This window comes from Manacus candei, unplaced genomic scaffold, assembly GCF_025592945.1.
Source record: "Manacus candei isolate 608988 ecotype Guabito, Panama unplaced genomic scaffold, ASM2559294v1 h1tg000023l, whole genome shotgun sequence".
NCBI lineage: Eukaryota > Metazoa > Chordata > Aves > Passeriformes > Pipridae > Manacus > Manacus candei.
In genome coordinates, this window is record NW_026138071.1 from 2535715 (window position 1) to 2557260 (window position 21546).

At 41.5% G+C, this 21546-nt stretch overlaps 1 protein-coding gene across 1 annotated transcript in view; it reads right to left on the minus strand.

Annotated features, from left to right (window-relative positions):
• The window catches only part of PDIA5 (protein disulfide isomerase family A member 5), a 101640-nt gene that overhangs the window by 54216 nt on the left and 25878 nt on the right, over positions 1-21546 (minus strand). The window contains exons 4-10 of the mRNA XM_051787623.1: positions 18759-18842; positions 17939-17984; positions 11777-11869; positions 10457-10517; positions 6788-6855; positions 2302-2393; positions 2129-2200 (exon numbers count right to left, since the gene is read on the minus strand). Of these exons, the coding sequence (XP_051643583.1) occupies positions 2129-2200; positions 2302-2393; positions 6788-6855; positions 10457-10517; positions 11777-11869; positions 17939-17984; positions 18759-18842 (516 nt within the window). The remainder of the gene's footprint in view (positions 1-2128; positions 2201-2301; positions 2394-6787; positions 6856-10456; positions 10518-11776; positions 11870-17938; positions 17985-18758; positions 18843-21546) is intronic.

Here is a 21546-nt window from a genome sequence, read left to right on the forward strand (position 1 = left end):
TTCAATAATTTAAATAATTCTAACCTTCACTAAGTCATATCACGTCCTCCCCCCAAAATCAGCATAAGACCAAGTACTTTCAGGACTTTGCCAGTAACATTTAGAGAGAAAAAAACCAAGAAGGGGGAGAAGGAAAAGAGTTGCTTTTCTGCAGTGTACCTAGTGTCCACAATAAATAGGCCATTTCATATGGCTCAATGTCTGCTGGATTTGCTTTGGAGAATCCATGATGACAGCACATGCATGCAGAGTATAAAAATGCACTGGCTGTCTTTGCCATGGCCCTGCCTTGCCCCTGCTCCAGAGCAATAGCTTGCATCAGTGTGACCTCCTTATATGATTTTAATATTACACTCTTCTGAAACACAGCCTATGCACCCTGTAGCTCTCTAACTACACTCCTTGGCTTTCCTAAATCCCTTGCCATACCATTTGACTACTTGTACTGCAGCTTCCTCAGAGTAATATAATATTATGTATGTAGCAGATTTACCACATATATGGTTTTAACTGCAGCATCAATTACTGGCAAAACGTAAGTACACATAATTTCTCAATGCAGTTTCCTTAAAAGTTGTATTTTTTATACAAAATAGAGGCACAAGGCTACTGCTCAGATCGTCGTTTGGGAAACTAATAAGCATGCACTAAGTGAGGACAAACAGCTGTCTTTAGCTCTGGACTGCTGAAATATCAGCCAAAGCCCACAGTGGCTTGTTAGCAGAGATTATCATTGGAAAGAGCTTGCAGCTGTTCTGCTTTGCCTCCAGTAGCTGTGTTCACTTGCTGTCACAGCACTGATATAAAGGCACTGCACATTACCGGGATTATCTGGATATTATGCAGGCAGACAGGGGAAAAAACACCCCAAACATCTAATGTTTCACATATGGTAGCCAAAAGATAACCACATCCTTGCAGAACTGAGAAGCATAACAAAGTGCAGGTGATGAAGGCATATCCTTGCTCCCAGGGCTGATCATCTCCTTAGTGTTGCTGGAGTTGCCATCTTGATCTCTCACATCTGAAGATTTAATCGACTACATGAGGCTTAAAGACTTTGGCTAAATTCCTCCTCTTTGAGCCTCTGGGCAGTACACATGCCTCCTGATGCAAACAGAAATGATGCTGTCACTTCATTTGTGGGTTCCAAATCCTGAAGTACTCAGTCTACTGCTGCTGAAGACCCTGGGCTACCTGCTAACCATATGGACATCCCCATCATAGTCCCACTGGTAAAGTAAGATACATTTATTCTGAGCCAATTTTGCTAAGCTGTATTATTACAATAGTTTGCAACAGTCTGTTCCTTCCCATGTGTTTGTTTTCTTTTATTAGCTTCATTTCAGTATTGTTTCCGTGACTGCAGCAAATAAGGGAGGGTTACAAAGATGACATCATGCCCAGGGCTCACTGCTAACGGGATTTCTCCAACACCAGGCTGTCTTAGCTCTCTCAGCTGCTCTCTCAGCTTCACTGACAATGTGGTGATTAGCACCAGTTAAAGAGCAGCTGTACACATACTTGCACACTCTTCTTGTGTCTCTGTCTCTCAGTTGCTAGTCCCACAGGCTCATTCAACCCCCCAAATGTTTATGACTGCAAATAACGACCTTTAGGTAGAACAAGATGCTTTCGATACTTCGTCCCATGACAGGAAACAAAGATGTAAAAATGACTACCTGTCTGAGGTGTCTTGATTCATTTTGTCTCTGCAAGACACTTTAAAGGCTTCAGCTAAAGGCTGAGGAACCAACAAGAGCTGCGCACTTGGTATATACATTTTTAATAAAACAACAGAAGTCAAACGCTTTGCGAGGTATTAAGTTCAGGCACCCAAGATCACTGGCATTTTTAACGAAGCTGAGATCTGTGCATCTGCATTTATTTTGGTCCACCGTCAGTCTCCCGTTATAGACAAAATGTAGTTGTGAAATGAAAGGCATGCATGCTAAAAACCAAACATTAGGCAATCTCTCTGTATGAATTTAGCTGATCTCAGCGGGGTAGTTTTGTTTGCTCTTCTGAGCCGAGAGAACGAGGGAGAGATGTCTGTTCCTAAACCATTACATTCTGTAAATAATGAAGAGTACATAAAAGGTGGAGTGCACGAAGTTCAATGCCTTACTTTTTCAGCCACTCTGCTATATCTGCTGCAGTAGCACCAAAGTTCTCGAAGTTGAACAGGAACTTTCCTTTCCTGTTAAAGCAACAAAACAAGGTTCAGTCCTTGTTTTCAGTCCTAACATGCAATTATAGAAGAGTGTATGATCTCTAAAGTAGTAGCAAAACATAACCAACTCAAAATAGCAGATTGTAGGATATCCCCGGACATTGAATTCTTCCTTTATCCTTTCAAATTCGGCAGAGTAAACATTCATTCCCGCAAGAACCTGGAAAAACAGAGCATAATCTTACTGATTCTTACAATACAGCAGGAATATCACATTTGTTTGAAGGTTTAAGTAAAAACAAATAAGATCTGGACAGATTCTGATTTCATTCATACAGTTGTCAAGCAAGAGGATCTCTGTAAAAGGCACTGAAGCTTTTCTGATTTTGTGCAAGGGGAACAGAACAATACTTGAGTCTAATCCAGAGGAAACACACACCAGTCAGCATGTCACCTCCTCCTTGCTCTGGAAGCATCTCTGTTTCTTTTTATTCACCCACTAAGAGAAACACCTAAAGGGATTCTCTCAATTGCACTATTTGTACTCTTCTTTGTGCATTTGGCTTTTAAGCTACAAGTGTAACCACTTTTTTTTTTCTTTTCTTCCTCTGCAAGCAGGAAAAAACACTTCTTAGTTCACATCCAAACATTAGCTAGGACACAAGAAGTTCCACCCTCAGCTCTCTAGTTTCCACTACAGCAATGAATTTACAATCTCAGCTTATGTCCAGAAGCTCTAACCAACCAAGCACTGGCATTATCCCAGCTCTAAAATGCACTTACTGAATGGCAAGGGGAAATCAGCATTACTTTGATGTGAAAATAAAGCATGCCCTATTTCCATGAGCTCAGGAAATATCACATGGCATTTATATGCTTTAAATATGTTAACTTACGTGACTGGTAGGGTATAATGAAAGTTAAGAATTAACCTCGTCCTACAGATAACAAAAGAGGGGCACAGAAGCATAGTAGCTTTTCAGATTAGTATGTGAAACAAAACCCCCCTCTTACCCTTTCCTTACCTCTACCCCAACCCATCCTCCACCTCAACAGCCCTTCATCCTGAGCTTCAGGTTCAGGGCTCCTGTGACTTATATCGTGTCCTGTGACTTACTCTGTGCCCTTTCTAAACGTCTTCCAAATATTTTTTACTTGAAACTTGGAAGATGGGACTGATTCTGAGCTTTTGTGGGTGTGCAATTCACACAGAGGTTGTTCTGCTGTCAAACCTACAACCAGAGAGTTGCTGAGATACCACTTCCTGATTAACTTAGTTTAATGGCATTGATGGCTTAAATCATTTTAGCAGCAGGGTCTTAATCCAAACCCCTCCTCCTTCCCTCTCCAAAACCAGGATTTTCTCCTTCCAGCTGAAATGCCACATCAGAATTTAATACCATGTTCCTGACTGCAGCAAACTGCACAGACCAACCAAATGTGCTCAGAGCCAGCATGAAATAAATCTTAAAGCAGAAAATCCTCATTTGAAGGTCAGCCTTTTCTAAGAATGTGCTGGAAAGTCACAAAAAGATACTTTGTTTTCTCTTCCCTATCCTGAGAAAGGATAAAGTTAACAGAGAAGAGTACAGTAATAGGGTTTATACTTGCTGGCCAAGTCTCTCACTTTGAATTTTCCTTGTAGTTCCAAGAACCAGACTGATTTAATTCATATGAGATTATCTAGACCCAATTCTCCCTTTTCCTTGTCCTCTATGCCACCACCTAAGGGCAGGTAAATGCAATAGGATCAAGATACAGTGGTTGTTTTATAAAGCAAGAACAAGGTTTCTTAACTAATTCCCTAATAAACACCAGTCTACCAGATTTCACATTTGCTGTGAACTTTCAGAGGGTTTCCAAGGTCTTAAATAGGCATTCCCAGCCATTTCATATACTCTGCTACAATTTCACTGTGTCCATCCAATGGTGATTGATATAAGTCAATAACTTGGATTCATTCTGGTGTTCATACACTTTATGAAGCATAATTAGCAAAAAAACTATTGCAATGGGATTCATTTTTAATGACAAAAGTAACAGCTATAGCTGACCTGTAATCACAGAATTATGCAATATCAGGCTGTCAGAGACCACCAAAACACACGTACTACCCAAAGCCAGAGCCCTCCTGCCAGATGTTCAGCTAATCTGCTTTTAGCAAATGACTGAATGACCCCAGCTTCAGTTTGAGACCATTACCACTTGTAATAGCCACTGCAGAAATGAAGATCAGATTATTCCTTTCACCTCTGCAGTGACATTTGACATATTTCAACACTTACCTGCTCTCCACCAAGCTACCTATAACCTAAACCAGCTCTGAACCTTTCCTAGCTCCCTCCCCATGTCTTCACAGCTTCTGACCATTCCTGCTTGACTGTGACACTGTGACCCTCTACTTTACTTCACGGTTTTCTTCATGGGATTGCTCCAAAAAAAAAAAAAAAAAAAAAAAAAAGACAAGCACCAAAGGAGGAAAGCTCTGAAGCATATTCTCAAGCTGGTCTTTACTGAGCAGAACTGGCACACTCATGAAGTCCATGGGCATTAAGAAGATGCTGAAGTGCTCTGCTGGCCACCAGTTTCTCCCTGCTCTGGGGCCACAGTGCATCGGTCACAGTCACTCACCAGAGCCCACCCAACCCTCTAACCACGGGAACACCTCACACCAATGATAAAATAAGCCCACTTCTTCTGATTTGGTGCCCTTTTTCCTTCTGCGCTGGGTGCAACGGAATTGCAAGATCTAACCAGAATATAAACTGAAAATACCTCTGTGCCCTCCTCTCAGTAACAGTCCTGGGACAAAAAACAACTAGTCCCAAGGGAAAACAGCGAGAGGTACAGTTCACCTGTTCATTTTTACAACCTCTTAGATAGGCAATACTGCGCTTAATTTTCCTGCTATATAACAGCCATAATCGCTTTTGAGCCTGGCACATCCTGACAACTAATGACAGGTCAGATTAAAGGGCCAAACCTTCAGCTCATCCAAACTAATCATAAACTTTCTAGCAAAGTCTGATCTGGAAGTCAACATCACTCTAAGGTACTCCATAAATAATTTATGATGGGTACAGCACAGTTAACTTTAGAAATGGCAAGTTGTGTACACATCCCACTCAGGAAGCTAATTAGGTCAAATTTTGATACAGACTGATTTTTGTGAAAGACGCAGGTGGCAGTGCCATAACTGCACTTTTCTCTGAACTAATCCTGCACCACAGCACTCCACTGCAAAAAGTTGTGTCCCAGCCCTGTCCTCCACCACGCAGGATTAGCCTGGATCTACAGAAACAATTTCCAATGAGGAAGGAAATACTCAAACTAGAATAGATCTAGAGTTTTAATTTTCTGGTCTGAATTTAATAAAATGAGCTGCACACGGACAAGGAAGGGACAACTGTAGGAGAACACAGCGTTCTGCACCATGCCTAGCACTGGCACTGTCCCTGTAGGTGATCTTTACACTGCTAATTGCTGTTCACTCCACACCTCACGATGTACCCCCACGCAAGGCAGAAGTGCCTCCCCAAGGACTGCAGCACACATTCCACTAGAGGAGATGGCATTAGAGGGCTGCCTGGAGGGACAAAAACACTCTTGAAAATATCTTCAAGGGTTGTACTGTGTCCTAAATAAACCTGAATAACTCCCACTCATTTCAGTCCTAAGCAAACAAGGATTTAGAGAAAACACTTCGGAAAAACAACTAGTTTGGAGAATGTCGGGAAGTCTGACAGCACTAGGCTGTCATGAGCAGGAATGGCCAGGCTGCTCTAGCAATGAACTGCAGTGCTTCATCTTTTTCTCCAAAGGAAACCTGTACACCCAACAGTGAATGATCCAACAGGTAGGATCAGACCAAATCCTGCTAAAGCCATGAAACAATGATCCTGTTTCTTTGTCCTTCATGTATTATTGGCATCATACAAATTATACGTTAAGCACAAAAAACCTCGACTAGAGAAGTGCCTTTGAGTTGTTTAGAGAGATCAATACGTCTCACTAGTACAAAGGGGCAACTAAATTATTGTGACTGCTGTTGATGGACGTCAAAACTGACTTTCATATCAACCTGGTATCAGTGCTAACTTTGACAGAGCTATAGTTAAACTGTAAGACTCTATTAATGCTTAGTGGCAAGGAGGGTAACCAGTAGCTTGTGCAGAGAATCCCCTTCTCCTAACACTAATTCTCAACTAAAAGAATGGATTAATAATTGCTATAAGGGCATCCATCCCTGAGCTTGCTATGAAACATCATATGAAACCCATTACGGCAAACATTTCTTTAACAAAATGAGCCCAAAAGGCCTACAAACTCACAAATTAGAGGCTAAACATAAATCTATATAGTGTCAGAGCCTGTTTCTCCACGGCAAAAGCAACACTGGATCTAAAGCACAAGTTAACACTTCATTTTCCAAAGTTTTAAAAGAATAAAAACCAAGAGAGAATCCTCAAGGGATCTGGAACAGAGTCATTCATTTCTGTTTTGTTTTCACTTGCTTAAAAGTTCTTGAATTTGATAAATACCTGCGTGTTTAAATACCAAAAAAAAAAAGTGTTAAAAGGATTTTTGAAATTTCATATAAATCTTCTCACTTACATATTTACCCTTCAGTTCTGTGGCTGCCTGCTGATAAGATGGCATCATTCTCTTACAAACACCACACCCTGATAAAAAAGAAATTGCACAAGTAAGTAACATGCCAGCAACTCTATTCAGCCTGTTATACAATATCTATGTTCCAAAGCATATGAAATAGTATTTTATATTTAAAAAATTTAAATCAAAATTCTTTATCTGCTTCACTAAAACATTATTAGATTATTAGTTTCTAAGGATGTTGCTTCTTCTTACAAGCCTTTATTTTTGCCCATTTTTCATGCTTTTCATTTTCATATTCATTTCTCATCCCAGTTTGAAAAGAGTAACAACATCTTACATTCATCAGGCTCTGAGCTGAGCCCAGAAGAGAACATAAGATGAAACACACATATCAAAAGTCAACAGAAGATGTCATAATTGTGAACTCAAACAAAAAGCTTCATGCATTTCTGGTGTTTTAAGGGACAGGGGGAGGTATCAGGATTCATCCCAGCTTAACAAGGCTTTGAAATTAATTTGAGATGCATTTCCTAAACACATTACACAGGCATCAAATGTTAAACAGTGCTCTGTTGATTGAGAAGACATAACTCAAAAGCAACAGCCCTTGTAAGAAACAATAATGAGCTGTGGAAAAGACAAACTGGGCGTGAGGAAGACCACCAATGTATAGCTGGAGTGTGCTGAGAGCTGCTTGATGACGCTGCGCAGTGCTAAGCAGATTAGCAGTAAATCACCTTGTAAGCAGCAGTTTTCACTCCTGCCAAGTAAAATCCTTGCATGCAGATGGGAAGGGACAGGAGTGCAGACAGCATGAAAGAAAGGAAGCTGGAGCCAAGCCCTCCAGATGCTTATTGTGGAAACTCTTGGGTCCACCATAGGACAGCAGTAAACTGTCTTGTTCTGGTGAAGATTACAAGAGTTTTGAAAATATCTTCCAGAAAGGAGGAACAGATTTTGCAACCACCAGTTTAGAATCACATCAGCATGCCTGAAAGAACATCCTTTAACCAGAGGAAAGAGAGTTCTTGTTTCTGTGGTCTTTCCACCTTTGGTCTCTCTGCTCAAAGGTTGTTAAATTAGTGCTGGTCAAAATGACAATTTGTTGGTGGGCACAGACCACTCATTTAAGGCCCACTGAGGTTTTACAGCTTCATCCAAACCACTGGACAGACATCAAAATATGTGAGTTGTTAACATCATCTTCTGGATCCCCTACTTCTCTCCTCAGCAGCCTCAGACCCTAAACTCACAAAGCAGATTTCCCTACCTTCCCCTCTTCACCCTCTTTCTGCTCCCCGGAATGCCTTCTGGAGCACACACACATACCAGTCTCCTCTATCCAGCCATCATTCCTATCATCCTTCTGTTCCCAGCTCTGCTGCTGCCTCGAACTTGCTGCTCCCAAATCCACTTCAGTACACCCTCTCCTGTCCACCTATTTCTGGGTTATATTGTTCAGGATGCTGCCAAGCCACATATACCACTCAACAGGTATAAAAAGGGTAACCTCAAAAAACTCATTTTCTTCTTTCTTCTTGTGTTTTGTCTCAAAAGGAAGAGCTTAATTAAACACACATTAGTTTTTCCACTACTTAACACCTTAATTTTTAAAGTCCTTGTTTTAATGATGTTATAAACAGCTCCTTGTTGTCACCAAATCCAGAGTTTCCTGCAGGAGTCTTTTTTGATAGAGTTAACTACAAATAAATCTGAATGCCTATAAGTATACCTAATTTTTCATCTTTAGTGCTGTCTGACTTTGTAATATAGGTCTGAAAGTACAGTAAATGGTCTCCAAATGGCAGGTAATATCTTCTAAGGAAAGCGTGCCTTTGCTCTGAGTCGTTTTGCCCAGACAAGGTATTCCTGAAATATTAAAGAAACTACATTTAACTCTGCAGTCACTTTCATCTCCCTCTGCACCGGTATGTAATGAAAGGGCCCGTTTCCTATGAATCTGCCACAATTAATCTAAAGCCCCTGCTTCCAACAAAGCAGAGAAATAAGGCAGCTGTCTTCTCCATAGCTTCCCAGACAAAGCCTCTGATGTCGTCTCGTGCCAAAGACCTCCCCGAGCCACCCCTTACAAGTAAAGAAAAGCAGAATTTCTTTTAATGACCAGTCTTGATTTGCTGCTCCCAGTTATGAAAGGTAACACCTGTATGTAAGCAATAACTTCAGCTACCTGAAGCCCTCATTTTAATGCAACTGCTGGATGTATTCTGTCTCCAGCAAAAGGAGTAAGAAAAAAAAAAATGGACAAAAACCAAGCCAGAAAGTCCTGTGTGTTAAATAAAAGATGAGAGAGTTACAAACTGAGAAATCAGAGGGGAGGAAAAAAACCTTACAAGTAGACTTCCTCCAGAGCAGTTTAGAAAGCAGCAGAAGTATTACAGCACTGAAAACTAGCAGGTGTTTTGCCACTTCAAAAGAAGAGAAACCGGAAGGAGGAGGGTTTCTCGGGGAACGGTTCAAAGAGAACGAAGGGTTAGATAAGGCCCATTTTAGGAACAGACTCAGTTGTGGAAAACAATTCTTTCTGATACAGGTAAACTGTGAAAACATCTGCAGCTGAACTCTCCCCAGAGGGGTGATTTACAGCAGAGCAGGCGTGTTGTCTCCTGCTGATGCCAAGGCAGCAGCAGTGACTGGGAACAACCACACACTAAACCAGGACACACAGAACCCCGCCACTGCAGAGTCTGAGGGCACAGAGCTACAAGTGATTTAATTAAAAGAAAAACCATTCTCTTAGTGATAAATCAAAGTAAGTCTGGGGCAATCCTGGCCATCTTGGCAGTACTCAGATGAGACAAAAAAGGCAGACTGGCATTTCAGGCAGTAATTAAAGAGAAAACACACCGAGAAACACCAGATAATGCTGCCATGGGACACAGTTTTAAACAGAATCAGACAGTGAATTGCTTACAGTACCTAACAACAACTTCCCTATTAGGGCAGTGCTGTGAGGCTTTTCTAGCTTAGGTCACACATTTACTCCCTTCTCATGGCTCCCCTACTTTCCAGCTGAGCAACAACTCCAGTGCAACACTGTCTTTCCTTTAGGAGCTGGAAAGCCTGTCACATAGCAGTCACCAGGGAACACAAAAAGGCAGTTGTAAATGAACAAAATTAAGGAACAAGCAGCCAATGAAATTACAAGATAGCAGCAATACAAGGTCAAGGTCACAAAAGAAATGAGTGACTCCAACATGCTCTTCTCTTTTCTTCCTGAAACCCCACTTGTATTTCAGTTACTGCTGCCAAGGTAGGTAGGAACACACAAGGTGCCTCCCGGATGGAATAGGACAGTCCTGCTCCCAACCACTGCACTGTTCCCTCTGCCTGCAGCATACAGTGTTTCTGTTTTGTACAACACAAATCTAGAAAGGACAATGGGCAACAAAATTACAGAAAGCAACTGCTTAAAAGAACATTGAGCAAGAGTCATCATCACAGGAGAAAGAGACAAGACTAGGATAGAGGCAATGGACAACCAGGGAAAAAGCTGAGGACAAACAGGCAGAACAACACAAGAAGCTGAATGACAAAGATAGCACAAGATGATATTAGTGAAGCACAGGTGAAGCTTCTAGACAGACTTCTAGACATCTCTCAGTGGAGAAGGGAGAGAGAGGTGACAGGACATGCTGCATTACTTACATGGGGCATAGAACATCATAAGAAGGGGTTTATCTTCCTTCTTCAGAAGCCTTCTCAATTCCTAGTGAATGAACCAAAGAAAATAAAAACCAGACCTACACCAAATGACACCTCTTATTATTTGTATTACAACTTCAAAAAATTAATATATGTATTCTTAGAATACAGGCTCATTTATCTGAGGGAAAAGGGATCATCTTTCCTAACAGACAAGACTCAATTTTTTTTTTCCCTTACTCAATTTTTACTTGAAAGAAGATTACAAAATGTATTATAGATTCAAATATCTGCTGAATATCCCAGACCAGTGGAAGTTGTATGTTTTAGTTCGCTCTCACTGTAGAATCTCTGACTGGAAACTCTTTCTTCGCTGACACATCCAAAAATCCATACTGTAATTCAAAAAGTCAGACTCAATAATAACAAAACAAGTTCAGTTTTCACACCATGAAACCTTGCCAAAGCTATGAGATGCCATGACAAAAAGATTTTTCAGTACCAGCATGATAGAGAAACTAGATGAAGTTTTCAAATTGAATGCAACCCTTGGAAGCCTTGTAATAGAGTACAGAGGGTGAACATTAAAAATTAATCTTCCTACAAAAACTGAATGTCAAAATAACCATTTCTAATATTAAAAATGAAAGCTAGGAAATTGAAAAAGCCCTTTACAAAATACCAGCTAGAGTCCAATCAATTAAAGTTTAAAAAATCCATAGACTAGAAAAGTAATACAAAAGACCAAGCTGATTATATTAGAAAGAATATAATGGGTAACTCTGTGGTGGCACTGGCTTTTTAAGGTAGTTTCATCATATTCGCTGCTTTCCCACTTAACATTAAGAGAGGACAGTTACTGTATAAAGTTAAATCCCTCAAGATCTGGATCTTATTTTGCTTCCTGCTCCACGCTTCCTGACCTCAGGCACAGGAGGGAACCCAAGGTTTAACAATAACCCGCAGTTTTAAGAGCAGCGTTTTACCTCCTGCTTGCACTCTGCAGTGACTGCATCTTGCAAGCTGCTACACTTCCCTGAGACAAACAGGGCTCTTCCACCACACCATTCACAAGCTCTGGTTCTTGCTGTGTGCCTGGCAGACTGATATCATGACCACATGCAGGGGAGAGGAAGGAGGGAAGCAGAGGACTTTACAGATACCACAACCCACAAACTTTGTCAAATCACTTAAAACAGTTTGAGTGCTTTAAACCTCCCTTCCAAAGAAAGGAAATAATGGTGTTTCACTATGAGTTAATACAAACACACACTCCCTTCATCCCATATATTTATAAAACAACAGAGTATCCAGCTAATGTACCTTTTCACTGTCAACATGCACAATATCTTTGGCTTCAGGATCTTCCTCCCATAGTGGAGCACCTTCTGGATCCTTGAGAAAGGCCACCATAGACTGTAATAAATAGGGAAAAAAGCTTTTAAAGAAAAACTAATGGAAACCATGAGACATCCAATCTCAAATCCACGCTGTCATGCAAACCCCATCCAATCAGTGCCTTTGCTTTTCTGCTCATATTCTCATCTGCTCTAATGCAGATTAGCACAAATCTCCAATTGGTTGCAGAACCAAATGATACGTGGGTGTGTACCTTCCTCATAACTGATATTCCAACTTATCAGTTCCCACTTCCACTATAAAAATGAGGAAAACAGCGTGGCAGTGGACCAAAACACAGAGAGTAGCTTCAAGCATCCTTTAGAGAGCTCTTTCAATGGTACTGGATCTTCCACAGCTACTCCCTGGGTTAGCAGGAAAGACTTCTCTTTTTGCAGAGGTCAGGTTCCCATGCCCTTCACCATATCCAAGTAACCTTTGAATCCAACAGGAGTAGCTGGAGGGCACACTGATACTTGCTGTGAGCAAAAGTAATGAACTCCATACTTAGAGATCAAACTGCTTATTTGGTCAAAGGAAAAATAATCCACCAATAGTTCCCTCTGTGACCCATCTACCTAGAAAGTGTACTCAATGGATTTTTTTAAGTAGGAGAGTAAGAAGCAAATGTGACAGGAGAATTAGGAAGTACCAGATCCTATGATTTTGCAGCTCCGACATCCAACAAGCTGAGTACATTTGCACATGTACTTTGTAATTGCTTTACCTGACTGACATGCAACCAACAATCACAGACCACAGATACCCTCTTTATCATACAGAAATAAGCTCTGATGGCTCTGATTTCAGCCTGAGCCTGAAGGAAACTCCAGTCCTAAGTCAATGAGATACTCTCCATGGATTCTGGCAGTCACGCTGCCCCTCATTTTCAGCTGTACATGGAAGTACAGGGTTATCACTGTTATCTTCTGCTGTCTCTGCTCTAGGAAACAATACCGGGTTTTCCATGTTCATTCACCACTCATATTGACTCCATTTCTTCCTCTGTGGCATTGATTCTAGGTGTGTATCCACTCCCAGACAGGATCTCTGCCACACCAGTAACATAGTGAGGTCTCTGAGGAGCTTCCTTCAGTGTAAGAGTGAGTGGACGATGCTGCCACAGCACTAAGGAAGCTCACACAGAGCTGGAGCAAAGAAAAGCTTCATTAAAGCTTTTTCAGCCCATGTGATAATTTGCCAAAACAGCCCATGACTGAAAAGCAGAGCTGAGCACATACTAACGCACACCAAAAACATCTGCCTAAAAGCCTAAGTGTGGTATTCCGCCTTCCTAAGAGCAGGTGAACAGCACTCCTGGTGACACATGCCACTTGCTGGAACAGTCTCAGAGACACTTTTGCTGCCTCTCTGCCTTTGGTGGGGCTGTTCTGGTACAACATCCCACCAGCTTATCAACAGGGAGGAGAATTCAGTTCATTTTCCTGCATCTCGGTACTGCGAGGCTCGTGAGGATTCGGAGCTTACGGCAGGATCCATTTATTGCATTTTTATTTCTGTCTACTTGCACAGCTAATATTGAAGAGATTTGTCTTATCAAAAGAGGCAGCATACATCAGTCACCAGACAGCATGCAAAGCACTTAATGTACACAGTTAGAAGACCTAAGGGGCGAGGTAGTAGTGTTAGGGCCACAAACACTTCAAGAAGAAATTTGTTTTAAAATGGCATTAGCAGAGAGAAGAGCTAGCTGGGGGGGAAAAACATATAAAATCAAGTAATTTACAATGGAGTTACAGTGTAAAAACTCTAAACCTAGAGGCATTAACATCCCAAATGATGTCCTAGGAAGACTAATAATATGTGGGGAAAGGAAAGAAGAGGACAAAACAGCAGCGACCTTTAGGACAGCTGCATCAAGTTCTGCTCACTCTCTGTCTGCACAGACCTCAACTACACACTGGAAGGGAGGAGAGGGGGGTCAACATTTTAAACAGTTAATGAGTGTAATTGACTCTGCTAGTTTCAAGAATTCCTGTATGCCAAGCTCAGTCATGTAGAAACAGATGCAGTTAGAGGATGGGGGATTAAAGAGATTTAATTCATCCAGCCTCTCCCTCTCAGCCAAGACAGAAAAAATTAGATGTGTAATGTCTTCTGGCAGGAGCAGGCAGGGCATTGCCTTGCCCTCATTTCTCCATGTGGCGAAGAGAACTTCCCATATTGCTTGAAATAGGGAATAACAACACCCAAACAAACCACAGCACTTTCTAATCACAGAAAAGCACTGCTCCCCAGGCTGCTGGGTTAGAGACCACAGCAAGGTCCAGGGCACAGCAACCCTAGTGCTGGAGAACCAGCTACCTTCCTGTCCTGCAGTGATATGGTCAGGACTTGTTTTGACCCCACAGAGCCGCAATGGGCTGTAACCTGCTGCCCGAACCGCTGTGACAGCTTTGAATCTTAAACATCAATTCAGCAGAATACAGGACATGGCTGCTACAAGCAAGCAAGTTTTAACAGGAGAACTGGTGATCATATACACAGACCTAAGTTTTAACCTGAAAGAAAAGTATACAGAAACACATCCCTGTACTCTTCACTCCTTTGAAGTGTCATGCAGTAGGGATGCTAATAAGAAGACTTGCCTCGATTTCAGACACACACTCCTCACAACAGCAAACTTGAAACAGATTCAGAGTTTAGAGCAGGACCAATTTATTGGGTTAGTCTATTCCCTTTGCTAGTCCTGAGCAGATTCATACTTTAATGAGTTTTCTCCATTTTAGGAGGAGGGTAAAACTCTCCCTGTAGTTTGTAATCCAGAAAAGGTTTCATCATGTAATAAACATAGCCTGGATTCTGGCCTTATGGCACTACTGGGGATTAGGATATGGTGTGGCTAAAGCAATATATGAACAGACATTCCAGGTTACATCAAAGACTGATCTAAGCTTAGGTTTCCAACAGCAGATCCCTGCAGATACTTGGGGAAAAGACATACTAATACCATTCTTATATAGCATACACAGGTATATGTTCTCAATTTCTGGCCAAAAGTGATTAAATTTATAGACTCTGCACCAGCTATTGTATATGGACCTCTGTGCTTGCTAATTATCAATGGATCTATCTCTTATGACTACATACAACTGTTTTTAAGACTCCTAATTCTTGGCTTTTGCAATATGCAGCTACAAGTTCCAAGACTTTCCCCAAATGCCATTGTTTGCACACAAGTTTAGAGAAAAAAGAGGTAATCACTGCCTTTTTTAAGCTACGCAGTTACACAAACATCAATCACAATCTCCTCCTTTTTTTCCAAGTGCAAGGATCTTCACAGAAGTATTCAAGCTGTTTGTGCCTCTCATCAGCCTCTCTGTCCTTCTGCAGTACTTCTACACCTTTCACTTGATGTGGCAACCAGAATCTCACATAAGATACAAGATGAAGGAACCAAACGGACTCAAGACTCAAGGTGAAATACCATTTCCTTTTTTGTTCCTAATCATTTGACAGAAAGTACTGTTAAGCACAGGGCTTATATTTTCAAGCCAATCACTGTCCAGCTGGCAATTCAAAGCCCATTACAACAATCTACATTACTCCAGCATAGCTGGAGTTTCTTTCCCCGTCTTGTTCATTGCCCCCCACAAGTTCCAACTTTCACACTGACAAGCCACTTAGTATGGTGAGAACCTGAGCCCCTCTGCAAAGAACTGGAGATACTTTTTAAAACTATTCCTAATAATTCTGAATCACTGAACTTTGTTCTCTTGCATTCCATCCCCCTTTACTAGATATCCAAAATAGCTCAGATCCTAACATATGTCTCAGAAGCAGGAGGTTCTGACTGCTAAGTAGCTTCCCCCCACTGTGAACACTGAGCTACTCTTTATTCCTCATTTTTCTAACAGTAAACCCACAAGGGCATCTCTGCTAATTACATAAGAATTTAGTTACTTTAAGAAATGAAAAGCTTTTCTTAAAAACCTGAGTACACTATCAGCTGGATCAGCCACATGTATGAAACTGCTGATTACTTCAGAAGAATCCTTTTACAGTTCTTCAGGGCTGTGTCCATCATTCTCCAAAATGTCATACATATAATATTATGTCTACTGGATGCCTGGAAAGGAGATCTAAGTTTTATTGCCACACATTTGTTGAATGAAGTGAAACAAATCCTTTAATCTCCCTGTTCTTCAGTCTGTCCACCCGTCTGTAAAATGAGAATGATACCCTAAGTAACTGTGTTGCTCTGCTTCTCACTGTTTGTATGTACTGGGAGATTCCTGACAAACACAGCTGAGAGAGAGAAACAAAGGTCACTGGCTCAAAAGAAGAAAACATGGAGAAGAAGTGGAATAGAGGGAAAAATACAGAAAATATTCAGGCAGCTGCCAGCAGTGGAACAAGTAAACACTCAGCTGAGTTATATGACCACTGCCCAGCTCTGACCCACTGCCCAACCTGTAAATCATTAGTGGCTGGTTTCACAGGGGCAATTAAATTAAGAAAGACTACAGTCTCTAGAGTGAGGGAGCTGAAAAATCCCTCTTCAATGCCCAACAGAATCCCCTATTCCCTGTCCATGGGACGCTGCTTCCTTCTCCCCAGCAGGCTGGGCAAAAGGGAGAGGGGAAATGCTCATCACAAAACAGCAACTGAAGAAATAAACAATCAGATTCCTGTTGTGCTATGATTGCCTCTCAGCCCATCACTCCCTGGAGTGCTGCAGGTGCTTTCCACTTGATCTGATCTGTAAGGAAGAGTCACAGCACTAAGCCTTGGTTGCAGCACTTTATGGAGGGCAGGAAAGACATGTCATGTATTGTTCAAACCACCCAAATTTAGCCAACTAGCAAGTCTCTCTCTGCCCACCACTCACCAAGGCAAAAAAAAATCACCAGCTGCATTTCCTCACTAAGTACAGAAGCAGCTTCAGGCAGTTGCTGACTAGGCTGGGTATCTAACATTGCCCTTCCTAGTTCCAGGCAAGATTTCTACTGCAAAAGATGGGAATATATACAGCCCCATTCTTACCACCTCAGGCAAATCCTGCCTGACAGCTCCAAATGAAGGTAGAATTAATTCAAGCCAGAGCACACTTCCAAGACAGTCCCCCATTAGCTACCCTACAACTCTGGCTGTAAAACCAAAGTCCAGAGCAAGCACGCTTAGGAACAGCCTCTCTGGCAGACTCAGGTTCATACAGCATCTCATAAAGGCTTTCCTCCATCCCAAGGCAACCCCCTGAACAAACCAGAAAGGGGATATACATGGAACTATGTCAACATGGGGTGATGTCATCAAGCCTCCACAAGACCCATGATGATGCAGAGCCTGGGTTTGCTGGAGGAGGAAGAGAAATGGGAATGGGGCATCAGAGCTGGACAGCAATGATTTCTGGAAGCCAAGTCATTGCAGGGCTGTAGCCTCATGTAAGTACAGTCTCAGTGCTTTACCAGGGCTTTGCAAAGGAAAGCTGCACACTTTTGGCCTGCTCACTGTGCTTTTAGTTCACTATTTCCGCAATCATCAATATCTACACATTCATTTCATGTTTCATGTCTTCTCTCCTGCCTTGCCCAGAGAACGTTGCTTTCTGTTGCTTTATGTCAAGTTTCACTGGAGAAGAAGAAAGGTCATTTTATCCCTGATGCACTCAGAGCACATCCACAGGAACTGCAGTTCCACAATCCAATCAAAGATAAGGCCACTCAGCACTCTTTAAAGCTTATAAACACACAATCTAAGAATCCCAGAGAACTCCTTATCAAAATGCAGTATCAGCTAATACTTTTAGTTATACTACCACTAAGAGCACCTTGTAATCAAAACAAGAAAATCCTTATTTGTTACCAGAGTGCAGGTAAACTTACAATTTACCTTACAGTTCAACATGGGCTCAGTCTTTCAAATCATTCACAACATTCCCAGATCTGTGGTTGGCAGACATGTTTACACATGAAAACCCTTAGGCCATTCTGACAGCTGTTTATCAAGATTAACCCCCTCCCTTTTCACCATGAAAACATACCAACACCTGTTTTTTTTAATCCACAAATGTCTCACCCATATCTAGCAAAAGCAAAAGAATAATAAGGAAATATTTAAATTTACCTTCAATGTGACTGCTCTGTTATATGGAGTATGAAATGCACCGTCCCTGTTGAACAAGGAGTGGGGAATAGTGTTAACTTACAGGAACGTTACTAGAAATCATACAGCTGCTCTTCCTCACTTCCCACTAACCAGAATAAAATTATCCCACCCAAGCCACAGAACTAAGCAGAATTTACAGTGCAGCAATTTAAGGGTGGCAAAAAACAAGAGTAAGGGAAAAGGAAGGGTGTAAAAGAGAGTGTAAAGCAAACGGGTTCCTAGTAAACCATTTCCTCCCTGACACTTTAACAAGAATAGTTACCAAGGTATGATTTTTGGAGATGGAGATGCAGCTTCTTGGTGTACCTAACTGTATTCCTATTCCTATTATTTTCAGGAGGAAAATCTCTTGCTGTCTCACTATACTTGTCTTTCTCCACTTAGTTTACGAAGCACTATCTCAAGTCAGAAAAGCACAGAGAGGTGAAACGACTTGTCCAAGGCCAAGCAGGCACTGCCAGCAGCCAAGTGACAGAGAAAGCAACACGGATCAAATCTCAGGCATCAGTCCTGTGCACTGGGCAGTTTTAGTCCACTGGACATCTCTCCGTGACCCTGCCTGTGGTTTTAGTGGACTCTATTCAACAAAGAATAAATTTATCTCAACTTCTGTCACAACACACACTTGCAAACTGAAGAAATGGCAACTAATTTCCCAAATCAAAGGATAAAAAATAAGTCATCTTAATGCTGCAGCAACATGGAGCTGAAAGGAGAATGAACAGTTCTAATGGGGGAATCAACAATTTGGAACTACAAATCCCATCCCAGAACTCACTTATAATGGAGTAAATCCACTCCCTTCTCCTTTGTATTAGGATCTACCTTCATCTTCTTGCATAATTTTCGGCTTTCAGTATCACTGCAAAAAACATATATTGGAAGAAAGGTTACCAGAAAAGAAAATCAAATGCATTCAGTTCTGAGAACTCATTGCTGTGCTTCCTTATCAGCAATTAATTCCAACTAACAGTAATTTGGAAGCTGTTTAGCTAAGTTTGTAGAACAAGCATTGTGAAAAGCTGCATTAGTCAATTTAATTTCTCTGTTTGCTTGGTCAGAACACAGTGAACTGTTTTAAAATCACATTCCAAAGCCATGCCCTAACCAATAGAAAAGCAGCTCATTCCAACATGTTGAAGTACCTCAGCAGATCTTCTGTCCATAGGATTAACACAAAATTTAGGAAGTCAAGTTTCCAATAAGCCCATGCTACTGTTAGGGTGATGGTCAAAGAGCACTATTTGTGAAAAGATTCAAAGGGAAAAAAGTAGGTCAGCTTTTACATCTGGCAGAAGATAATGCAAAACCAAAAAAAACCATGTTCCTGGTATGTCCAAGCCCAAATCACAAGTGTTTAGCCTTAAAAAGGCAGAAAACAAAAACCAGTTGAAATTCTGGAGCCCCAGGCCCAGCAACCCCATTCATTTTAGGTATGAAGGATGTGTCCTGGAGCCACACCTGGCAAGTAGAGGTAAAGACCATCTGCCACAGCTCCTGAAGGAAGATATAACAGCAGACAGACCTGGTGCAGGTGGTCTTCAAACTGAACGAGAACTAATCACTTTCAGCACCAGATTAGGCCGAGTTTAAGAACAGAGAAAGTCACGGGAGAAAACTGCATATACATTTGTTTTGGTGGCCAAGTAAAGGGTCTTTGTGGCCTAGCTACTGATCTAAGCAAAGCGAAGTGAAGCCATAAGGAGACTTCAAGCTGAAGTGAATGAATAGTTCATTGAAGACCTGGGGAGAAGAGTGAAACAGTACAAGTACAAAGAAAAGAGGATGATTCACATTGACAAGACTATTCTTTGCATTGACAAACAGCAAAATTAAACAGCTTGGAAACTTGTTCCCACAGAGGACAACTTGTACCTTTTACACAGATAAATCAATTTAGAAAATGAAAACACTGAAAACCCATCAAGTTTAAACTGATTAGAGACAACAAGATGCAGGGCTTGCAAGAGCCCCACCAAATTAAGTGCTGCTGCCAGAACTGGTGCTAATTCTCCTCATGTTCTCCAGCTGCCTTTCTACAAATGTGAGGAACAAGGAACACTAAATTCAGAGTATGCTGCAGGTGAGAGTGCACCTTATGGGAAACTTCCCAAACGTTTATGGTAGATGGAAATGAGGAAGGGTGTGCTATGGACACATGCAGCAAAATCAGAATATTATGCTGAAGATGGAAATGAGCATTTTAAGGAACTAACAAAGCAACTACCACACCTGGAAGGAGCACTTATATAGAAGCATGTTTATCTGAAGAGTCCTACTGAATTCATACGAGTTTTGCATTTTCGGATCATAGGCAAAGCTGGTCACTGTAACCTGTAAACACTCCTTTTGCTTCTCCAGGAGGCTGGAGATCTGAGCCTGAGAACTGAAAAATATGACCATGTCTCCTTGTAACAAAACTAGATTACAGAACAAATACCCTAGATTTGGAGTTATGCCAAGGAACATGTTTGCCACATGGAGTTCTACTGAAACTTAGCAGCAACCTCAAACCCAAGGGTCAGAAACATCCTGCCTTCTCTCACCTGCAGTCCTCCAATGGTCCCATGGGCTAAACCTAAATGACTCGAAGGTCAGGGCATCTCTGGAGGAGACACTATTTTCAGATCATTCTCTCGTGTTACTCCAGACAGATTTAGAGGCACAGAGAACTCTTGCGGCCCTGCTGCAGCTCACTGCCAGACAGTTAACTGAAGTCAGCCTGCACCATAGTCAACTTTGGTAAATGCTCTTCTAGACACTTCCAAATGTTTCCAGTATACACATGTATTTGTGGCTATCTCAGCTTTGCCCAGACAAATGTGAACAAGTGTAATGCTGAAACCCACTTCAGGCAACAGGGTCTGTCAACCCCCAAGATGTGCAGACCAATTGTTCTGTCATCAGCAGAGGATTAAAGTGGGTATCAAGAGAATTCTGTTGCCAGTTCTACCACCTATTCACTGCAACTTCAAACCATACAGTCAAGAAAGTGTAATTTTCCCTTATATATCATTAGAGATCTGGATGGATAGTCGTGTTAGGAAAGTTCTGCATGGTTTATACTGGAAAAAGGCTACAAAACATTATTACTGAGCTACATGTGCAAGCAAGCAGATAGCAACTCCTACCACTCTAACTCCTAACAATTCATCTTCTGTTTGCACGAGTTTCTATTAAAAAAAAACTGATAAGAATAGCTGTTTCATTGGAATCTAAGTCTGCCCTGCTTTCAGGATTTCTACTTTTGCAGAGATTCACACAGCTGCCTGAATGCACAGCCATTATCACAGGAAAGAAAGCAGCAGTTTGCTCCAGTATATCTCCTACCATTTAGGAAGCAGATTCTCTGCACTGCTGCATTGAGAGTTTAGTCTGTTTATGCAAGCTATCTGTACTGATGCAAGGGATGGATGAGGAGCAAATTCCCAGAATAGGAAATGTCTAAATACACATCAGTAATTTTTTCATGCATCAGTGCAGATTTTTGCACATGCCAGATCCACCAGTTCAGATGCGATACTAACAATTCTTTGGAAAAAGCAGAAAAGGAGATTTACAGAAAC